General features: G+C 48.8%; 1 protein-coding gene across 1 annotated transcript in view; it reads right to left on the bottom strand.

Annotated features, from left to right (window-relative positions):
* Positions 1 to 21,465, bottom strand: part of RGS3 (regulator of G protein signaling 3) — a 118,845-nt gene that overhangs the window by 89,286 nt on the left and 8,094 nt on the right. Inside the window, exons 2-8 of the mRNA XM_011360919.1 lie at positions 16,728 to 16,778; positions 14,219 to 14,277; positions 13,100 to 13,194; positions 12,073 to 12,141; positions 4,343 to 4,403; positions 3,152 to 3,242; positions 2,471 to 2,526 (exon numbers count right to left, since the gene is read on the bottom strand). Coding sequence (XP_011359221.1) covers positions 2,471 to 2,526; positions 3,152 to 3,242; positions 4,343 to 4,403; positions 12,073 to 12,141; positions 13,100 to 13,194; positions 14,219 to 14,277; positions 16,728 to 16,778 — 482 coding nt within the window. The remainder of the gene's footprint in view (positions 1 to 2,470; positions 2,527 to 3,151; positions 3,243 to 4,342; positions 4,404 to 12,072; positions 12,142 to 13,099; positions 13,195 to 14,218; positions 14,278 to 16,727; positions 16,779 to 21,465) is intronic.

The raw sequence follows: 21,465 nt of genomic DNA, 5'->3' as shown, positions 1-21,465 counted from the left end.
CTGCGGGTCCTGCCTTAGCTGCCGCCCCATGAAAACCCAGCTCTCCCCCCCAGCAGTGGGAGCCCGCACTGCGCCCCGTCAGCCTGGCATGACCGCCCTGGGAAGCCCGCCCCGCAGAAGAATGGCAGGAAATCACCTCTCACCTCCCCAAGCCCTGTCTGTGCTGTGTGCCTCTGCACGATAAGCCCGAAGGCTTCCTGAAACCTCAGAATGACAAGGAAGAGGGAGAGTTTTATATTAAAATTCTTGTCAACTAGTTAGTATTCCCCGGGCCTGGCGGGGAGAGGGCGCCTTTGTTCTGGCTGCATTCTCCGCCACGGGCCACTTTGTGATTCCAATGTTCTCACAAACACCCCTGGCCAGAGGAGAACCCGGCAGAAAACACAGCCCACTCTATAACAACACCGCCTCCCCCTGCAAATCCCAGGGTCCCCATAGTAAATCCAGGGGACCAACCCAGCCTAAAGAATCCAAGGACTCCTTGCGGGGTTGTACCCACAGACATCCTACCTCATGACAGGGAACGTGAAACATTTGAATTCTGAGGACCTGCCTGCCACTCTCAGTAGCGACTTAAAAGTCAGTTTCCTCACTCATGTTAGTGGGCTGCTTTAGGATCTGATGATAACTAAAGACAAGTCGGAAAAGGATGACCCAGCCTCCTCGTTTTACCCATGGAGAGGCGGGGGCCTAGAGCTGTTAGGTCACACAGCAGGGTAGGATGGAGCTGAAACCAGAATCCCATTCTTGTCCCCTGCCTCGGACAGCAGTAGCTAGGGAGCCCAGGCCCCCTTACACCCACCTCAGAGCCCCTGGAGAAACACGCCCACCCACATCTTTGAGGACAGAGAATGTCCCTTGGTCCAGCCCAGCTCTGGATGCCATGACTGTGGGCAGGTCACCCAGGTTCTGGGCCTCCATCTCCCCATCTGCACGATGGGCGAGTTGAACAGGTGACCTCTGGGGGTTCTCCCCCTGCCCCAACCAAGCCTCTGACAATCACCGCCACTTGGCTGAGTGCTGTGGACAGCTCTAAGTGTGTAAGCCCGGGAAAAATCAAATGTGCCTCACAACAATGCCCCCTGCACCGAGGACCTGTGTGCAAAAGCAGGAATTTCCCAAGCCACGGAGAAACCTGTGGTGTTGCTCTCCCTGTAATTCCCACAAATCACCAGCTGGGCTCCCTGCTCGCTGTCCTCTGTCCTCAGCAAGTACAGAGAAAGGAAGGAGGGTTTTTGCAGCTCCCCAGCTAAAGCTAGAAGACAGTTTAAACTCCTAATGAAGCCACAGAAAACAGTAACTGGCAAGTTACTCTAATATACCATGCTATGCAATATAGTAGCAACTAGACACATGTGTAAGGTAAATTTAAATTAATTAAAACTAAATAAATGTTTAAGACCTCAGTCATACTAGCCACACTTGATAACCACAGGTGGCCAGTGGCTACCTCATTGGACTGCGTGGCTCTAGACTGTACCCTCCAGGAGGGCAGGGACTTTGATTTGTTCACAGTTGTATCCCAGCACCCAGCATAAGGCCTGGCCCATGTAGATATTCAATAAATACTTAAAGAATGAATGAGTGAGGGAATGAGTGGAGTAAATGAAAGGGAAAGTGTTTTGTAGATTATAATACAACTATATATATCACTGTCACATCTTCCCAACTAAGCCACACTCAGAAAGTGGTGTGGCACAGTGCACTCAGGAGACGGCCAGACCTTGCTTCACATCCTGCCTCCACCACTTGCTGGCTGTGTGGCCACAGACAGTGGCCTAACATCTCTGAACCTTACGTGTCCCCCTTGTCTACGAGATTGGAAAGTAACGACCACCTCAGAGGTGACAGTGAGGATTAAACTCAGTAACTACAGCGCCTGGCACAAAGGGGCTGCTCAATCTCTGGGAGTTTGTTTTTCCTTCTCTTAGTTGCTAGAGAAAATCATGGATCACCTTCGGTGTCCTGCAAAGAGATGGAATGAATTTTGGGAAATTCTCCAATCCCTATGTGAAGTTCCTCCCTAGACGCAAAGCCCTGATGGAGTTAGAACCATCGGTCTCAGGTTCAGACTCAAGGCCGCTCCCTAATATCATGTGGGCCTAAGCTGAGAGGCTGATTTGACCACAATGCCGGAGGAAGCAAGGAATCTGAGGGAACTTGTGGGAAAGGGAGGACTCAGCTTCAAGAGATCAAAAGTTAGAAAGATCCGGACTCCTCCATTTCCAGGTTCAGGATCTAGATCTCCCCACCTCTGCCTCAAGCATGAGTAACCCTAGAAAAGCACAAGAAATAATCCCCTACAAATGCATGACTTGCTGAGTTTCCAAGCATCAAGTGAATGTGAATCTCAGGCACCGAATGCTGCCCTGTTTAGGGGCCTCCTAGGCCAAGGAACTAACCCGGAGCAGGTCGGAGTCCACGGCAGCGCTCAGGTCCCGTGAGTCCTGCCCAGGCTGGTCCCACCTACCTTGAGCTTCTCCCCATTCTCAGTGTCCCCATCTCCTGGCATTCTCAGCCGCGAGTCTAGAAGGTGACAGAGCAGCATCAAAAAGTTTCTGCTGGCAGATAAGAGTCCTTTCCACAGATCACCCAGAGGATGAGGCCAGGGTACCAGGCCCATGTAGCTGCCCAGGTCACTCCTGGGCCCCAGAATGTGGGGATGCCTGAGCTTAGGCCGGGCAAAGGGCTCAAGAGCCAGCACTGCATGTGGGAAGGACAGAATTGTTGGGGCATGAAATCCAAGTGCTGAGCCTCAGAACTGTCCACAGAGGCAGGCAGCCCAAGGTCAGCAAGGAGGCCCAAAGGGATCCTGAGACCACTGATCCTGGGAAGAGGCCACGTAGGAAGCTCCTGAAACCCAGCCCTCCATGAGCTAGGGGTAGGGGAAGCTAAACCACATAGGGTCAGTCCCATAACTCTCTCCAAGAAAAGTCCCACCAGATAAAGGTGTTGTGAGCAAGAGGCTGCCTGCAGGTTACATTCTAGCAGGCATTCATGAGAAGTCCCTGGACCCACGGTCTGGTTGCAGCTTGGGGTGAAGCGTGTCACAAAACACAGGGATTGATGCTATTACCCGGGAAGGGAGGGATGGGAGAAGCCGTAGGGGGACAGTGTGTCTGGGCAGAAGCCAAAGGTGGTATGCACCTACCTCTCAGGGGCTGCATTCGCCGCCGGGCCACCTTCAGGTGCTTGGTCCGACCCAGGGCCTTCCCCAGAAGGTAGTACCAGCCGCTGATCTCCTGTCACAAGAGAAGTGATAGGCTCAAAGGAGGCAGAGAGCACAAGTCAGGCAGCCACCAATCCCCCACAAAAAAGCAGCAACTTGGAAAGACTCCCTCAGAAGCAGCATCTCTGCAGAGACAGACGTTCCAGCCTCCCTGCCCCAAAGGGCATTGCCATGCCTGAACCTCCAGGAAGCCTTCCCTGATACTCCTGGCAGAGCTGGTCTGCCTTTCTGTCAAATTCTCACAGCTTCTTATCTCCAGAGAATAGTCTATTTGCATGGCTGCCTCCCCCACTAGACTGTACACAAACTCTTTTATGTGCCCAGCCCTGTGCCTGGTATACAGAAGGAGCCAGATAAATGTTGACAGAAAGGAGTGAGGGCAGCCCGAGGCTCCTGAGCAGTCGGCAGAGGGGAACATCTTCTCCCAGGAAGGAATAAAGCTGAGGCTGCAGTCAAGACATTTGAGACCCTCATGCAGGATAAGAGGTCCTCAGCCACCTACCCCAGACTTCACTTCCAGGGCCACCTGGCAACACCATGCAGCAGGTCACTAGGACATCCCCAAGGATGTGCAAAAAGAATACGTCCCTTCCCTGCTCAAAAGCCTTCAGGTGCAATGCAGAGTAGAAAGGATGGTGTCTCTAGACCCCAAAGAGTCCCCAGCTAACTGGAAAGAAAGCTCCACAGAGGATGCTCAGTCCACCCGCTATGCACCTGCTAGGCCCTGAAACACGAGGCCTGGCAGACGATGATGACCACTGGAACAGACCATAGGAAGCGCCTGGCCCTCCTCCTGAGGGCAGGCCCAGGAGTGCTCTGAACTCCAAGGGACCTGGCAGTGTCTTTAACAGCAGACTCCAGACCCAGAGCCTCCTGGGAGGACTTAGGGCTGCCGAACAACTGCTCTCTGACAAGATCGAACCAAGAAAGGAACCCAACCCCTTGGTCACATAGGTGATAAATACAGTGCTATTCAGGCCACATGGCACTTGTCTCAGTGGAGCACCATCTCACAGACAGAAATGCCACCCGAGGGCTTCCAGACAAAGGCCCCACCTATACCAGCCCTGGCCTAGGTGGGATGACCCTCCCAGAAGCTTCCTCAGGACCTACCTTGTCCGGAGTCAGGAGGGACTTCACCCCAAAACTCATGCAGCCAATGAGTCCACTCTGTCTGGGAGAGCAAGAGGCCTGAGTCAGCACCATTTCACTGGTCATTATTGAGGAGTCGATTATCAAGTGTAACATCGGTTTGCTCGATGCACTGTGGTTTACAAAGTGCTTTTATGTGCCTCATCTCATTTGATCTTTCCAATTGTCAGGCTGAAAAGGAATTATTTCTCTATTCCACAGAGGAAAAAACTGAGGCTTAGAGTTGGTCCCCTCCCAAGGTAACCGGACTCGTAAGTAGCAGAGTCTCATGGGAAACCCAGGTGTCCTAGGTCATGAGGCAGCACTCCCTCCATCACCCACAGAAGCCCAGATCCAGGCAGATCTGAAGAGCTGGTCCCCAGAGGGAACTTCAGCTCTCACATCAGCTGGTGATGCTCAGTCACGGAGGAAAGTTATAGGACCTCAAGCTCAAGAAGCTCTATCTAAAGTCCAGGCAGGACCTGGCAGTCCTTGGACAGTTTCAGATCAAAGTTCAAACCAACACAAAAGTCTCTGAGACCAATCTGACCTGGGGGTCCAGCTGGACAAGTAGCCATAAACCAGGGTCAGGCCTTGCAGGGATGTCACACTGTGGCCACGGGCTGAGAGTTCAGTCAGGTCCTTTTTGGCTAAGAGTAATTCAAAGTTCCTGAAGACTGTCCCACTGTCCCAAAGTCAGGGACTGAGTGATACTTGGCAGCTTTCAATAATGATGGCACAGATCAATATTAATAAAATGCAAAAGATATTCTCCCTACTGTGAGAGAAAAGGGAATTTATAAATCTGTAGCATAATGAGAAAGACTCCCACAAAAATATTCGCAATGGTTGTTCATGAGAGAGACACCCACAAAAATATTAAGAATGGTTGTATCTGGTAGGCAGGATTAGAGAGGGTTTTGTTTTTTCTTCAGGTTTTCAGTGTTTTCAAATTTTCATAGGGAACAAGCAGTACTTTTGTAATCAGGAGAAGAAAAACAGTGTAAATATATTTGAAAGTATTTCTGTTCCACCACATTTTTCTCTATACTAACACTAGATAGAGGTGCTTTTTTTTCTCTTCTCTCTTAGCACATCCCCAACTCAGACCCTGTCAGAGTTGGTTTACTGTTAATCAAGAAACAACAGGGATATTTAGACTGGAGCATAACCTTGATGGTTGACTTCAATACCTGAGGGACCCACATAAATCTGGCACGTTCTGTGGAAAGCACAATATCAGAGCCAAAGATGAAATGAGCTCCTGGATAGGTAGTGAACTCCCTGGAGATGTGCCTCCCTGGTACCCGGCCTAAGGGGGCCTGAGCAAGGCCCACAGCTCCAGCCAGGAGTGTACCACAGCATCCCCCTGAAAAGCCTGTCCAAGTCCTGTGCCCCAGAGCCTGCTCCCAGGGATCCAGACGCAGCAGGTCCAGGGCAGAGTCCAGGCTTGTGAATCTGGAGAAGGCACCCGCCCATGCCTGCCCCAGTCAAGGACCAGCGGTCTAGAAGGCCTCTATAAATACATATTGTTTGGATTCTCCGGAAAGGGTGGCAGCTCACCACCTGATAGTCCTAAGCAAAACAAAACCGGCTTCTTAAGAGCAGCCAAGCCAAGTGAGGGGTGAGGATGCAGAATGTTGGGGCCTGGTCCTCAGAACAGGTGTGCCTGCCCTGCAGACGAACACTCTGCACTTGGCAGGGTCCCACCAGCCACTCTCACTCTGCTCCTCTCCCTGCTCACGCTCTCTCTCTCTCTCTCTCTCTCTCTCTCTCTAGCCCCCCGCCCCGCCCCCCACCCCGCATTTCCTACAGCCTGGGCTCTACCTACTCCCCACTCCACTCTCATCATACAAGGCCATATTAATAATCCACCCAGAGGACAGTGTGGTCACCCCAGTAAAGCGACCCTTCCATGTCCACCTCCCCAGCCCACTGCAAAAACATATACTCTTCCCTCCTGGCAAGTAGCCAAGTCAGCACTAACGGAAAGGGGCAGTCACAAGAACCATCAGGAGCGCAGACACTGATATGAGATGCCATTGTCAAGACACTGCCAAAGTCCTCATTGCCGATTTAATTGCTGTCAACACATTCAAGAGAGAGCCAGCTGGGATCCAGGTGCCCGCACTGCCCGGCTACATGCTTTTCTTCTACACTCGGTATGGCTGTAACTTTCTAAATCTCCAGGCACAATGCTTTAGCTGTAATAAAAGCTGCCTCTCTTTGCTCCTCAGTAAGTAGAATTTTCATTTCCCAGTGCTTAGAGAATGCTAAATGGTTAATAGCCTCCTGTGAGCTTCGCCTCCTGCTAAGGGACCTCCAATGACTTTAAGGTAATTCAGGCAGAGTAAATCGTCACAATCCGTAATAAAGACCCTCTCTCTAAGTGTTCTTCAGTTAGCTACTTCTTGAGCCTGCCTTTGAAAAACCTTTGGAGGAAGAAAGACTTCTTTTACATGCAACCTGAGTACCCGGCAATATACCAGTCAGCTTATAAACTTGGAAACTGCACTCACCCTGGGGAATGCCTGAAATTTCGCTAGGCACAAAGCCTCAGGGGCTAAGCCTTGGTTACTTCTGAATGCCGAAACCTGAGCTCAGGGCTTGGTGCACTCAGTGAAGGCTTGACAAATGGATGAATCCATCATGCCCATGGTTGGCAGGCACTGGGCAAGGAGCCCAGCATTAAGGAAACAAGATAAACATGCAGGAATTTAAATAGCAGTTCGAGACAGCAATACAGGCGATGTCACTAGACAGGGTGAGATTGACAGATGAACAGTGCAGGCAACAAATGCTGAAAGCTCAGGGAAGCAAGAGGTAGCGTAGGGCCAAAGTGCTTGAGGAAGGCCTGAAGAGTTAAGCCAGAGAGAACGAGAGGAAGAGCATTTCAAGCAGGGGGAACAGCCAGTACAAAGGCTCAGAGGTAAGGCTTCATGGGGAACAGTACTAGGCTCACTTTACTTTTAAGCATAAAGCAGGAGACACAGTGCAAAAAGAAAAGGCATTATTTTGAGGGAATGCCCTTTAATTCTCTCTCTCAGGGACTTTAAACCATTCCTGTTCCAGGGTTACTGCATTTTATCGCCATTTATTTTTAATTTGACGGCTTAAAATAAATTGAACGCATTTTTCCACTCAGTTTTTCTTTCCTTAGGTTCAGTTGCCATCTCTAGTCACAAACTTTCTAACGTTACGGCACTCTACTTGGTTATGAGAGAGAGAGCGGTACACTGAGAATACCCAGGACAGTGTGTGACACGTAGCAAGCAGATGCTCCACAAATGTAGGTACTGTCAGCACATTATGTGTGTGTTGTGGTTGTTGTTTTTTAACTTGGTGCATAACATTATAATTCTAAGATTGTTCTCTGGCCACAAGTTCTGAAAACACTATGACTGACACCAGAAGCTTCAGTTTAGCTTTCGCCATATTATCAGACGAAACTTTTAAATAGCTCGGTTCCATAGTCAGTGATATTAAGGAATTACTGTTAATTTTTAAATGTGATAATGGCATTGTGGTTGTTTTTTTAAGCCATCTTTTATAGAGATATAGAGATGAGATGAGATGAGATGAGATGATGTCTGGGATTTTCTTAAAAATAATCCGCTGAGGAAGGGGAAAGTGGGTGGGGACATAGATGAAATAAGATTGGCCAAATATTGATAATTGATTAAGCTAGACTACAAGTATATGAGGGTTTATTATACATTTGCTACCTTTCCATACGTTTGAAAATGTCTATAATTTCTTAACAACTATAGAATCTTAAAGCTGAAAGTAACCTTAGAGGTCAGTGCATTTTACAGATGAGGAAACTGAGGCCCAGCGCAGGGAAGGGACTTATTGATGGTCTCACAGAGAGTCAGAGCTAAGCCAAAATCAACTGCTCTGAGCCCAGTTCTCCTCAGCTCCTACCATGATCACCATGACGAGTTGAAATGATCCAGCCCTTCCCCAGAACTTCTTTGCAGATCATCTTGCTTTCCTAATACAAGTTTATAGCCATCACTGAAAGGGTCAAGAGAATTCATGAAACAGATTCTTCCTTTCTATCTCCCATCAGTTTCAAAATGTAAATGCCACATATTCAGCTGGATGACTTATATAAAACTACATTAGAAATGCTCTGGGAAGTAGTCTGAGGCCTGAGGAACACGTGTACTGACACAGAAAGAATATGGTTTGGAGTCATTTCTCACCCGTATGAGATGGTCAAGTGTACTGTGATGTGATTACAAGTATGCGACTTTGGTGCCAGACTGCCTTGATTTGCATCTAGTTTCCACTGTGTCCTGCTGTGTTACCATGGGCAAGTTACTTAACCTCTCTGTGCCTCTGTTTCCTCACCTGTAAAAGAGCGACAATAGTAATTCCTACTTTATATAGTTTCATGAGGATTAAATTAGATAGTGAATGAAATATGCTTAATGCCTACACATAGTGGACAGTAAGTGCTTAATAAATATGAGCTTTTATATAAGCTCAGGCAAGTTCCTGGGCTTTCGTGAGCTTCAGTTTCCTCTTCTCTGAAGAGAGGGACAATAATAATTCCTACCTCTCAGAGTTGTTATGAGAATTAAATGAGATAATGTATGTAAAGTGCTTGGCATAAAGAAGAGTTCAATAAATGTTTGTTTCCTTCCTTCCCTAATTGTCTTTCATGTGAATAAGTTGAATGTCCATCCGTCAGAGAAACACAATTTGATTTGAAAGCATTGAGCAAGACAGAAGTTCCCTGCAATCTCTCTGTCTGCCTCCTTCAGCTCAGCTCAGTTCGGTCAGAGATGATGGATCAATACTGCGTCTCTCACCGGCTGAGCTGGTCTCTATGGTGCTGGCAGCTTAGACAGGGCCCTCTGTTCTGAAAGTAGGCCTGTCTAAGCCTGCTCTGTCCCTCTGGAGCTTTCGGTTGGGACTGTGACCACGAGTTCGGCTGTGTTTTGTTTAATAAGGAATCTCACTTTCCCAAAATAGGCAACAAGTGGAGACACTCACTGCCTCTGTCACACGGCCTCGCGGGGCGCTGACTCATTCTCCCTGGCTTCACTTTCTTTCCCAAAAACCTTGAACTGCATTGTTGGCTTCTCCTCCAGCAGCTCTCTCAGCTTGCTCTGGTCTAGCAGAAGGGCGATCACAGCGGGGCAAGTGGAAGCTCCCAGTTTGGTGTCTGCCTACAGCACCTGCTCCACTCCTTGTCTCCACCCAGCAGGCTGGCCAGCTGTTTCTCTGACACTCTCCTCTGGCTCCTTCAGAGCTTTCCCTTCAAGACAAGAAGATTCTGACCCTTAGTCCTTGGCACCTGCTGTGTTCCTGGGCAGTCTTACCTGCTCAGAATTTCACCCACTGCCTTGGCGGTCATGGTTCCCACAGACCTCTCTCTCCCCTGAGCTCCAGGTCAACAAAGACAGATCTCCTCACAGTTCGCCCCTGGCTGTTTTCCAGGTAGCTCCATCTCGCAGTATCCAGAGCTGGTTTCTCCTCCCCTCCAAGACACTGTGGCTTTGTAAGGGACACCATCTAATCCCAGGAGTTATCCTCGACTTCTCCCACTGCTCTCACAGCTAAATTACTGCTCAGTACTTTTGATCGAATCTCCTGAATATGTCCTGGGTCTCTTTCCCTTTTCTCTAACCCTAAATCATCTTTCTCACAGATCACCAAGAGTCTCCTAGCTCCTCCCCAACGTTTCAAAGACCTAACAGAATGATAGATCTAGAATACACGTCTGTCATGTTCTTACTCAACACCCTTCAGCATCTCCCCATTGCCAAATTCCCAAACACTAGCTGGCTCCATGAGGTTCACCCCGAGAATTGTGTAAATGCAGATTCCTAGGCCCTGCCCGTGAAGATTCGGATATGGCACCTGGGAACCTGTGTTCCTTCCAAGCACCCTGGATGATTCTAATGCATACCCAGGACTGACAACCATTGGCCCTTAGAAGAAAACCCACAGTCCAAAGAAAACCTACAGAATAATCAGACTGGGCTTATACCAACTTCTTTATCTTATCCCTAGCCAGTCCCTACTTCATACTTGACCCTCCAGCAACATCAGTAAGTTTGCAGATCCCTCCCCACTTCTGCCCTGCCCTGCCTTCTACACTCTACTGGTTCTTTCTTCTGTCTTTTTACTTGCACATCCAGGAGGCAATACAGTTTTGAGAGTGGGGACTCTGGGGTCGAACTGCCTGGGTTCCCTTTCCGGCTCTACTCTTCACTAGCTGTGTGACCTTGGGCAAGTTACTCCTTTCTTAGCTTCAGTCTTCTTTTTTTAAAAACTTAAGACAAAAACATACTCCTCTCAGAGCTGTTTTAAGAATTAAATGAGATAATCCACTGTTAACACCTGGCTTGTGTCAACACCAGGTAAATTGTTGCTCCAATTATCAACGTGACATCCTCCTCCTCACCCATACCCCCAAGTCTCTATCAGTGATCCTAGCAAGAGGAGGACAGTCTCTCATTGACCCTATGTGTCCCCAGCACTTACAATGACGTTGCCGCACTGGCACCCGGGAAATGGCAGCTCAATCAGTGAGGTTTACAGAACTATAAGCACCATTCCATTATAAAAAGTAGATGCTCTATTAAAAGACAAATCCTTCATTATGAAAGTTGAATAAGGCTCAACTTTAAAAAGCATAGTAGCTATAAAATTTAGGGTATTAAAAAGCATTCAACCCAAAAATATTCTCTAGGTCTAAACTAGTGAGTTGAGCCGATTTTCGTTTACCTAGACCCTTTTTCAGTCACTATTTGGCTCGATGATTGCTTGACAAATATTAACGGCCACAGAGTCTCTCACATTTCTTGAGCTACACCAGGTAAATGAGCCCCTGCTGCTCATAGTCAAGTGCCATGGCCATCAGTCAAGTGCTTTTACCCCCTTTCCTTAGCAGCTAGCTAATCCTCGCCCTCACCTGCCTAGCTCTCCTCCCCTGCCCTGTGTTAAATGCCATTAGTAATGACCACAGCTGGCCTCCTGTGTCTGGGCTGCCTGCAAGATCAGGCCATTTGGATTCTCCCACACAAAACTTCCGCACCTCCTATACTGGTCTCCTTATGGCAGTCTGAGCCCACCAGGACTATTCCTGCTCCCTCGCCTGTGCTCATACTATGCACTGCCTGGAATGTCCTTTCTAACCTTCTCTCCTTGTCTTATTCTCGATCTCCGCCCCAAGTTCAAAATCCTCCTTTCTGCATGAAGGCTTCCTTGATTACCTTAGCCAACAAGGAACGTTCCCTCTTACATGTGTGCTGCCCTGTTACTCATTTTCGTTCTTGTATTCATTGAACCAATACTCGCTAAACATCTCTGCGTTAGGCACTGGGTACGGTGGTGATTAAGAGAGAAGTGGGCCCACTTTTCATGGCGTTTCTACTCCTATGGGACTGAGCCTACGTGCGTTGTTACTGTAATTTGTCTCCCAGCAGCGTCTGGTGTCCCTTCCTGAAAGTAGGTGCCATGAGAGCAGAACTCACATGCACGCTGGTTGGCATCCCCGTGGCCAACGCAGCGTCTTGCTCAACAAATGCTCCTTGATAACACAATCCTTGGCATCATCAAGAGTAACAGGGTCTCAGGGAGTAGCAAACTTAGCATTGCCACTGCCGCTCATGGTTGTGCTATGTGCTGGCCGCCTGACTGCCACCCACAGGCCCAGAGCATGATCTCTCCTCCTGCTCAGCAGCTCCGCTCACCTGGAGTCACCTGCCCTGTTCCACACAGTGACCAGGAGGCGTTTCTGTTCATCTTCTTCTTGGACAGGACTGCAAAGCAAACCAGATGGTCGGAGTGTTTATAGGGCCAAGCGCTAGGCCAGACCCACAGTGTCTGACATAATTACGAAATTTGGAAATAACCTATACATCCAACCATAAGGAGGTGGTTAAAAAACTCAAGCACAAATAGCATGGGAGGTGAGTATTGACACATAAAAGAGTACACATTATGTTGTTAAGGACAAAAGGGAGGTTACCGTACAACTTTATATAATAATTCCATTTTTCTACACACACACACACACACACACACACACACAAATTCAGAGATCTGAAAAGAAATAAACCAAGGCATATCAGTGAGTAGTAGGGCTAAAGGTGTTTTTTCTTCTCTTTGCTTATCTGTATTTTCCATTATTGCCTTGTATAGTTTGAAAAACAACAAAATAAAAATTTTCACTAATGGCAAAATATAAAATGTCCATTACCTTCGCACTGGCTCCAGAGTTCAGGGATGGAGGAAAGAAATAGTAATAATAATAACAACAACAACAGCTGACATTAGGTGTCTCATTTACACCTCAGCTCTCCCGGGTTGGCACTATTATTAGCCACATTTTACAAATAAAAAAGCCAGGACTCAGAGAGGTTAGCAAGTATTTAAACGGGGGTGAGAGACAGGCAGGGAGGCAAAACATTCCTCAGCTTGGAAATTCCTTCAGCTAGAGATTGCTTGGCCTGAGGCACAGTGGGAAATTGCCTACTGCTCAGGGGCTGCCAGCCTCAGGCTGGGCACTTCAGTTATGAGAACCAGCCAAGTGAGACCTTATCTCTGTGGACCTCACCACTGGGAAGGGTGCCAGGGATGCAAGGACACAAGTGAATGAGAAAACAAAGACATCCTTTAGAAGTCACTGTTTTTCTGCTTAGATCTAGTTACTAGATTTGGCAAACAGAGCTGTTTCCAGATAAACACTCCTTCCCTCTCCTCTGGCACCAGACTTACAAGAAGAAGTGCTCGTGGAAGACTGGGTCTCTGCAGTTTGGAATGGTCTGCGTCTTCTGATGGTGTAGTCGATTATCTTCAGGGATCAAAGAAATCTTGAATTGGAGAAGAGTAAGCATTTAGATGATTACTCGTGGCTAGGTTGTTAAATAAGCCCAGAGGCTGACTCTGCTCATCTCTAAGTTGAAGTCTTTCCGGGTGTCCTTCACACCAGTCTCTGCACAGGACAGGGTGGAGTCCTTAGTCAGATGCTGGGAAAGAAGGAGAAGCCCCAGGCCAGAGGCGTTGGAGTCAGATGCCAGGACAGGGCCCCTTAGTAGGTAGGACCAAGAAGGTAGTCACCGGCTGAGCCAGAGATGGGTACAACCTGACCATCTCTATTCTTCCTCCAAGCACAGAGGTTACTCGCAAAGCACAGGTCTCCTCTCTTCTAAGTTCCCAGCAGCTGCTGAGTGCTCCCTTCACAAGAGGCTCTAGGTCAGCCTCTGCCAAGGCCCCCAATCCATGCTCTCACCCTAGTGCATTTGTCCCCTGCCTCAGGCTCCCACCCTGCTCTGACCAAGTCCTTGCCCACAGGGACCTCCGACAGCCCGGGGGCTTTGGGAAGGGGGATGCATCAGGGCCTGGCAACCCGACTGCCACACTCTGCATGCCTGGCCTTTGGTTCTGGCTGGAGGTAGGCGCCTGATCCAGGGGGCCTCCGCCGGATCTTCCAGTCCTCAGGGACACTCCTCTACTCTGCCACTCAAACCTGGACGTCCTGCCTCTAGTTTGGGGGAGGAGAGGGGTGAAGGTATTGTTTGTCATGAGAGGAACTGGGATTATCTGCGGATTTACACCATCCACACACTCATGATGCTCACCTATGTGGATGACCAACATCATCCGTAAGATTCCTAAAGACCAAGCCAGGCTAAAAGAAGGGGTCTATCCTAGCTCAGGGCCTCATCCCTGGGCCTAATAAGTAACTACTGGCCAAAGGATGAGGTGGTCACTATCACCGGAAATGGCCTCAGGCCGACAGATTGCTAGGATCTTGGGACTCTCAGTTCAGTGACATGGCCCCTCATCCCAACCCACCCCACCCATACCCACCCCCACCTCCAGTTCATCATCTACCTTCACGTAGGGATCACAGATGCCGGGGTGTTTGCTCATCAGGCCTTTGCATTCTATGACTAAACAGAGAATTAAAATGTTGGGGTCGGCGGGTGGGAAAGATTATTACCAGGCCTTTAATCTGCATAAGCACCATTGGATATTAACCCCTCTCTGGTCTAGTCCACTCCCACCATCTCCCACACTCAGGCAGCACCCTCGCCAAGGCATCATAAGGTATAGTCAATCCCCTGAATCTTAACAGCTGTAAGAGAACATAAAATTTATTGAGTCTGACCCCTCATTTAACGAGGAAGATGAGGTTATGAGGGGGGCCCAAAGACAGTAAGAAACTCATCCAAAGTCACAGAGCAATGGATTGACAGAGCTGGGTTTTGATCCATGTCCATTGACTCCCAGGCCAGTGTTCTTTCCATCACACAAGATTATCTCCTGGGAATGGAAGGGCCAGGCCAGAGAACGTACCCTGCACAGTAACCTGTGCTGTCACTGACAAACAGTATAGCACAGGAGGCAAAAAGCTTGTGTCCAGAGGTAGACAGACACAAGCATGAATCCCACCCCTACACTAACTGGCCACACGAGCCAGAGCAAGTCCCTTTGCCTCTCTGAGACTGAATTTGCAATTTTTAAAATGGATTTGTGATAATAACATCCACTTCGCAGGGTACTTGTGCTAATTAAATGAGATAATGTGTCGAAAGTGATTAGTAGACAGCCTGGCAAACAAATAACTGCTCAACAAAGTGTGGTTAAAGAAAAGAATGATAAATAAAGGCAAGGGATAGGTGGGGGTGGGCTGCAGGTCTGGTCATGAAGGCAAGCGTGGCCCATTTGCCTGAAGTCTGCAGAAATCAGACAGCAGACCTTACAGAAACTGAGCCTCTTTTCTATTTTCTTTCATGTGTAGTTTTATAGAGCCCTGGGGTTTGGCTTCGATGGAGCTCCTGTAGTCTGTGTCGTAAGGCCGGGAAAGCAAAGGAGAGAGAGGAACAGGCTGGATGGGATGAAGTCCTCAGACTGGGGCGAAGCCAAAGAAAACTGTGCAGGACAAATGGAGTGGTGGAGGCCAACATGCATTTTGCAAAAACTGTTTGCACAGCTGGAGTCAGGCTCTGGCGGGCAAAGAACCCCGCTCTGTTGGTCCTTGGGAACTTCACCTTGGGCCCCCCAAGGCCAGGACCACAGGACCTCAGGCGCCTGCTGGTCTAGCTGCCTGGTATCCTAGTTACTGTTCCTGGCACGTGCTTCCCCTTGAGGGCGTGGTCTCTGAGGGCAGGATCCAGGCCTGATGAGCCCAGGGTCTCCCTGGCTCTCAGGGGATGCACTCCTGTTCTAGTGGGGAAGAAAAGACCCCGGACAGATCAGGGTGACACAGTGTAGTCAGGGCTGTGATGAAGACACGGAGGAAGAATCAACAAACAGCCTAGGCAGGTAGGTCAGGGGGTGATTCCTAGAAGGAAAAACATGAGGCAAAATGAGCCTTCCGTCCTGAGTCTTAATGATGAAGGCAGGCATGGTTCTTGTAAAATCAGAGGGAGGGAGACTTATTTTTCAAAAGGACTTCAAAAAGAAGGCAAACTATTCCAGACACAAGGACCAGAGGGTGCACAGGCACGGAGGCATGAGCAAGCGTGATGCCTTCAAGGGGCAGGAGGTACACGTAACTGGATAGAACAGGGGGTGAGGAGAGTCTTTAGTGGCAAGAGACAGGGAGGCCAGAGAGATAGGCAGGGCCTTTGCGGCCAAAGAGAGGAGTCCTGGCAGCGGGGCACATGACAGATGCTCGGTGACTATTGGTATGGTGGATAGAAGGCTGAACAAACGGATAAATGGACAGGTAAAGTGTGGCACCAGAGGACCTTGATCACCTGGCCCCAGGTTACCCCTCCACCCATCTTGTTTGTGCCCCAGTCATGTTAGACCGTTCTTCAAATGCATCATGTTCTCTCTGACCCCCGGGGCCTTTGCACATGCTGCTCTCCCTGCACGGAATGTCCAGCCTTCCTGCTCCCTTCTGCCTGGTTCAGGCCTGTTTCTCCATCATTTTTTTGGAATTTACAGCTTTCTATCTTATTTGACAAACACTAAAATACAGCTCACTACATGCCGGGTACTGTCCCAAGTGTTTTACAAATATTAACTCCTTTAATCCTTATAACAGCCCACAAGATAGGTACTGAGCTTGCCTAAGGTCACTCGGCAGTAAAGTATCAGAGAGGGAGGATCGAGAAGTCTCCTGTGGCCCTGCTTCACTGGAGCCAGGAACAGTTCTAGCCTGCGGGGGAGGAATGGCCCACTGTGTGGACTCAATCACATCAGGAGCAGGACCGGGGAGGTATCCCTAGAAAGAGTCTCAAGTGAATACCCTCTTCTTTTCGATGGACACATAACAGGACACTATAAAAAGATGAGAGAAGAAGCCATGGCCCATGGTAACACCATCTCCAGGAGGGAAGCTGAGTGGCCCATCCCTTTCCTGATAGGCCTGGCACACAGCCATACTCACTGTGGAGAAGCAGAACCCGGTCCTGGGCATCGATCGACAGCTTCAGCTGACCTAAGGAGACAAGAACAGAAACAACTTCACCTCCTCTCCTGGTTGGGTGAAAAGTGGAATCATGGTGATGGGAATCCTCTTGGTTTATGTGAAGAGATTCAAAGAATCAGGCAGTCTCTAGGTTGGAAGGGAGCTCAGAAGCCATCTAGTTCAGCCTCCTCAACATATCAGGAGTCTCTTCTATAATATCTTCAGTAGTAGTTCTCCAGCCTAGGCTTACATCCCTCTGGCGATGGGGAGCTCATTACTTTACAATGCAGCCCAAAACAAAACACCAGGTCATCCTCACAGATACCCAGTGGCCCTCCAGCATCGACAGAGGAGAGAGAAGACCGAAGACCACACTCATCTTCCTCAACGATATGTTGAAAAATCTTCTGAGTCCAATACATTCTTCCTGGAACCTCAAAAAGCTACTGAACCCAAACCATCTAGTGGACGTGCACTGGAGACAATGCGAGAAGGGTGGGGCGGGGCTGCCCAGCCTACAGCGACCCCACACATCAACTGCAAAGTCCTCACATCTCCTCCATCCATGACAGCTCTGTCTAGCAGTCATCCGCTTCTGCTTGATCACCTCAAGTGATGGGGAGCTCTCTTCCTCAAATGGGAGCCCTTTTGCTTTTGACATAGTTCTGATTGTTCACTGCTCCATCTTTATTGAGCCGAAAGTGGCCTCTCAGTAACTTTCATTGACTAGATCTCATCCTGCAGTCTGAAATCTCTCCTCTAGACCAGAGTCTACACTCCTTCCACTGTTCCTCGTGGCACAGTGCAACATTCCTCATCATCTCAACTGTTCATCTCTGGACATGCCCCACGGAACTGGGATGGTGCCTGGGGCTTGTGCTTTGCTGCTGGTTAGAGGAAGGCTAGACGCAGTTTGGAGAACAGAAGAGAAGGAAGCTTTGCTGCAGTCCACCAACCACTGTGACATGGCAACCACTTGCTCCTCGCACTTTGGGGTGTTTAAGCTACGAGCCCAAGCAATCCAGGCTCCAGCAAACCCTAGTCTAGCTCTCCACCCATCAGAAATTCCTGCTGCTCTCCTGCCCAGGACACTGATCTCAGAAGCTGGGAGACCTGTTCCAGTTCCAGACCCAACTAATGTCCTATTTCAGAGCCACAACGTCCATGGCTGTGAGGTGGAGCTAATAATAGGGGTGATCGTACTCTCTGAGCTGTGTGGGGATCAGGTAACGCTGGAGGGTGAGGAGGTCCTTGGATGAAAGGCGCCAGGAGAATCCACGGTGTTATTAGCTCAAGGGTTGAGCAAGTACCACTTTGGGGCTGAGAAACCTCCTACAAAAACTGTGCCCCATCCAGTGTGAAACGGAGGATGGAAACAGACAGTGCCAAGCAGTCACCGACCCAGTCTCTCTCTATGTTTAACATGAAACATTTTTTCTGAAATTGGGACCAGTGCAGCAACCCCGCACATCAGCCAGAAAGCCAGCTCTGGCCTGAACACATTTGGTTTCCAAAGCCATGGGAATGACTGTGCCGCACATCATCTACCACCTACAATGGCCGTTTCCCAGAAATCAGGATCGAGAAATCTCCCAACACAAATGTCACTAATTCTATCTGACAAACATACACTTGTCCGGCACCCACACAAGCCCTGAGTGAGGAAGGGCAGATGGGAACAGCCTGGTGCCTGTCCCCAGAAAGCTCACAACGCGGCAGCTAGGACAGGGGCGTGGGCAAGGCCAAGAGCGAAACTGGAGTGGAGAATGGGCCTGGGGTGAAGACTGGCTCAGAGGTCAGGTTAGTCTGCACGGCTCCATGCGGCTCCCCTCCAGGCCCTGCCAAGCAAGACTCCTCAGCGAGGGCCCAGGTGCCCTTTACCCTGTTACAGCAGAGAAACCAAACCCTGCAGGCCAGGCTGCAGGCCCCAGCGCAGGACACACCCTTTCACAGCCCGTCCTCAGGCTCACTGATGAGGGCAAGATGGAAAACGAGACCTTTACCCTGGCCACGCCTGTCCCCTGTCCTCCCCTCTTAGGCCATTCCATCATTTTGCCCAACCTCTTCATTTGTTAGTCAAAACAGTCATGCCCAGCAATGGAAGGTGACTTGACCTGGGCCCAGAGGTCAAGGCCAGAACTGAAGACCAGAACTCTGCCCTGACTCCAGCACCATTTCCTGTGCACTGAGCCAGTCTCCTAGAATACTCACAGCCCTCTGGTGTGCACCATTGCATCTGCCAATGCAGCCCTGGGGTTCAGGGGCAAAGAGAGCCATCAGGCACAGGACAAGGTGCCACAGCTTTGCTAGAGAACCCAAGAGGAAGCCAAAAGAGGGCAGGTGCCAAGAAATGTCCCCAAGTCTAGAGAAATAAACCACCAGGAGAAGGGAGGTCAGCTGAATCCCTGGGTACCAGCTAATCGGGCCCCCCATAGATACCAGCTAATCAAGCTCCTCATAAGCCCCCTGAATCTCTGGTCTTGTCAATATCCTCACTTTCTCCCCAGCCTGAGGGTGTGGCCTATGGGAGTACCCGAGAACGTTCAGGGTAAAAGGTCTGAAGTCATCCTCGTCTGGCTGTTTGGGGGCACTGGAGAGGCTATGTTCCCAGTTCTCATGGGGCTGCAGTAGGGCACCGACTCTTGTCTGCAAAGGGTGGTGGTGACAGGTGCCCAGAGAAGCTGCAGGAGTGTACCAGGGACCTGGGCCCAGAGGCAAAGGGAGTTGGTTAAAGAAATTCAATTTGGCAGTCCTTCCTCAGCAGAGGACCACAGGAAGATGAACTCTGACTCTTAGGACATAGGAAGAGACATACTCAGAAAACGAAGCAAGAAGACAGGGCTGCACACCATTACTGGACTCGGGTCAGCAGGAACGTGTCCTGGAAAGACCCCACGCCATCCCAGGGTGTGCAGAGAATACACCTATGAGGAAATTGTCTGGCTAGCATAAAGCGAAAGTCAAGTCAAAACCCAGTCCAACCCAAAAGCAATTCCCATTTAAGAAAGGTCATGTGTTGAAAGTCACAGGAAGGGGGATGATTTCGGGCTAAGTGAACAAAGGAGGCTGGGTCTATATGAAGCCTAGCCAGCCACCAGCACTCGTAGATTTTCCCTCCATTTGTGGGGACAAGTCTGACTCTCCAGCTGTGAGTGCAGGAGGGAAGGAGGGAGCCTAGCCAGGTGCCAGGCACTTCCCCCCACTGTGGTCCCCAGCTGCTTCACCCACAGAGCAGCCTGATTGAGGCTCAGTGAGGGTTATGCGTGTTTGTCGATTTCGCTCTCTGCCCTCCTAGGGAGAAATGGTAGGCAGGCTGCAGCCTGTTGGGGAGCTGGGAGCCACATAGCTCTTGGGATGTAGCCCTGGAGAATTTCAGATGCCTGTTGTTTTGAAGAGAGAGAATCTTGAGGTGTTTTCGGAGAAGCAACCCTGGCTTTTGATGGTGCCCACTGGCAGAAGGAGACCCGCAGAGCAAAAGTAAGCAGGGAGCTGCTGTGGTAGGATAAAAATTATGATGGCTCAATTCAACCCCTTTCATTTGACTCTCTGCTTCCTGTGAAACCTGATATTACTGTGGTTTCTCAAGCTGTTGTTCCTTCCAGGAATAGACTGCTCTAGCCATCAATCTATAAGGCAGCTAGCATCCTGACTGCACCCCTGTGAGAGACCCTGAGCAAAAACTACCCAAACTAAGCCATTCCCAAATTCCTGGCTCACAGAAACAGTGAGATAACAAATGTTTGTTTTTTAAGCCAATAGATATCGGGATAATTTGTTATGAAGCAATGTAGAACTAATACAAATCCATATTGCCTCTGCAGAAGGATGACGTCAATCTGATCAATTCTGAGGCAATTTTCAATTTTAGAATTTGTTAAGAAAATACCGTTTTAAGGTAAATCGGTATTAGGACTAAGGAAATGGAAGATCTGCTTTTGAGAACCTTGGTTTTTAATAAAGAATTTTGATAGATTTTGATAGATTTAATTTTGATAGATTTAAACTATTTACCACTAAACTGCAAAATCTGGAATTGTCCCATATTAACCCAAGCACGTGCCTGAAAATGCTTCACCTACAGAGCAAACACTTTCTTTTTATACATGTTTGTGTGCAATACTATAAGATATAAAAATTCACATTACTCTGCCTTTCACAATTTTCCTTTAGATTGTATTGTAATTAATTTTAAGCCAGATGTAAAGTCATATAATTTTAATTCCAAATTATCAGTTTTACCTCATTTTATAAATTACTCAGCCTCCTTATCTTTTTCATAGTGCAGACTTTTTCTCCATAGTTAAATATGTTATTTTACAATGACGAATGTCGACTATGTGCTTGCAGGTAGCTTTAAGCCACACAATGGAGTCAATAATTTATTTTCATTATGTTTTATAGTTGTGTTACTTTTTTCATGGTCAGATAAAGTTTTCTAGAAGAGTAAGTTTAATATGTAAAACACAAGAGAAGAAGCATGGAACTATGAGCGAAGTGTGGATTGTGGAATCAGTAAGACTTGGTTTGGATCCTGGTTCCACCAGCGATGATCCTTAATCACTACATGTTTGGTTCCCTCATCTGTACGATGGAAAGAATAATAATAATACAGTTCTGATAGGGCTGTTGTAAAACCGAGAACTAACTCTTAGTTCTCAGTTTAGCACCTGGAAAATAGAAGGTACTCCCACTGAATGTGGGAAGGAAGGAAGGAAGG

The sequence above is a fragment of the Pteropus vampyrus genome, unplaced genomic scaffold, assembly GCF_000151845.1.
Source record: "Pteropus vampyrus isolate Shadow unplaced genomic scaffold, Pvam_2.0 Scaffold61, whole genome shotgun sequence".
NCBI lineage: Eukaryota > Metazoa > Chordata > Mammalia > Chiroptera > Pteropodidae > Pteropus > Pteropus vampyrus.
The sequence above is the reverse complement of the archived record's forward strand: the minus strand, read 5'-3'. Positions and strand labels throughout refer to the sequence as shown.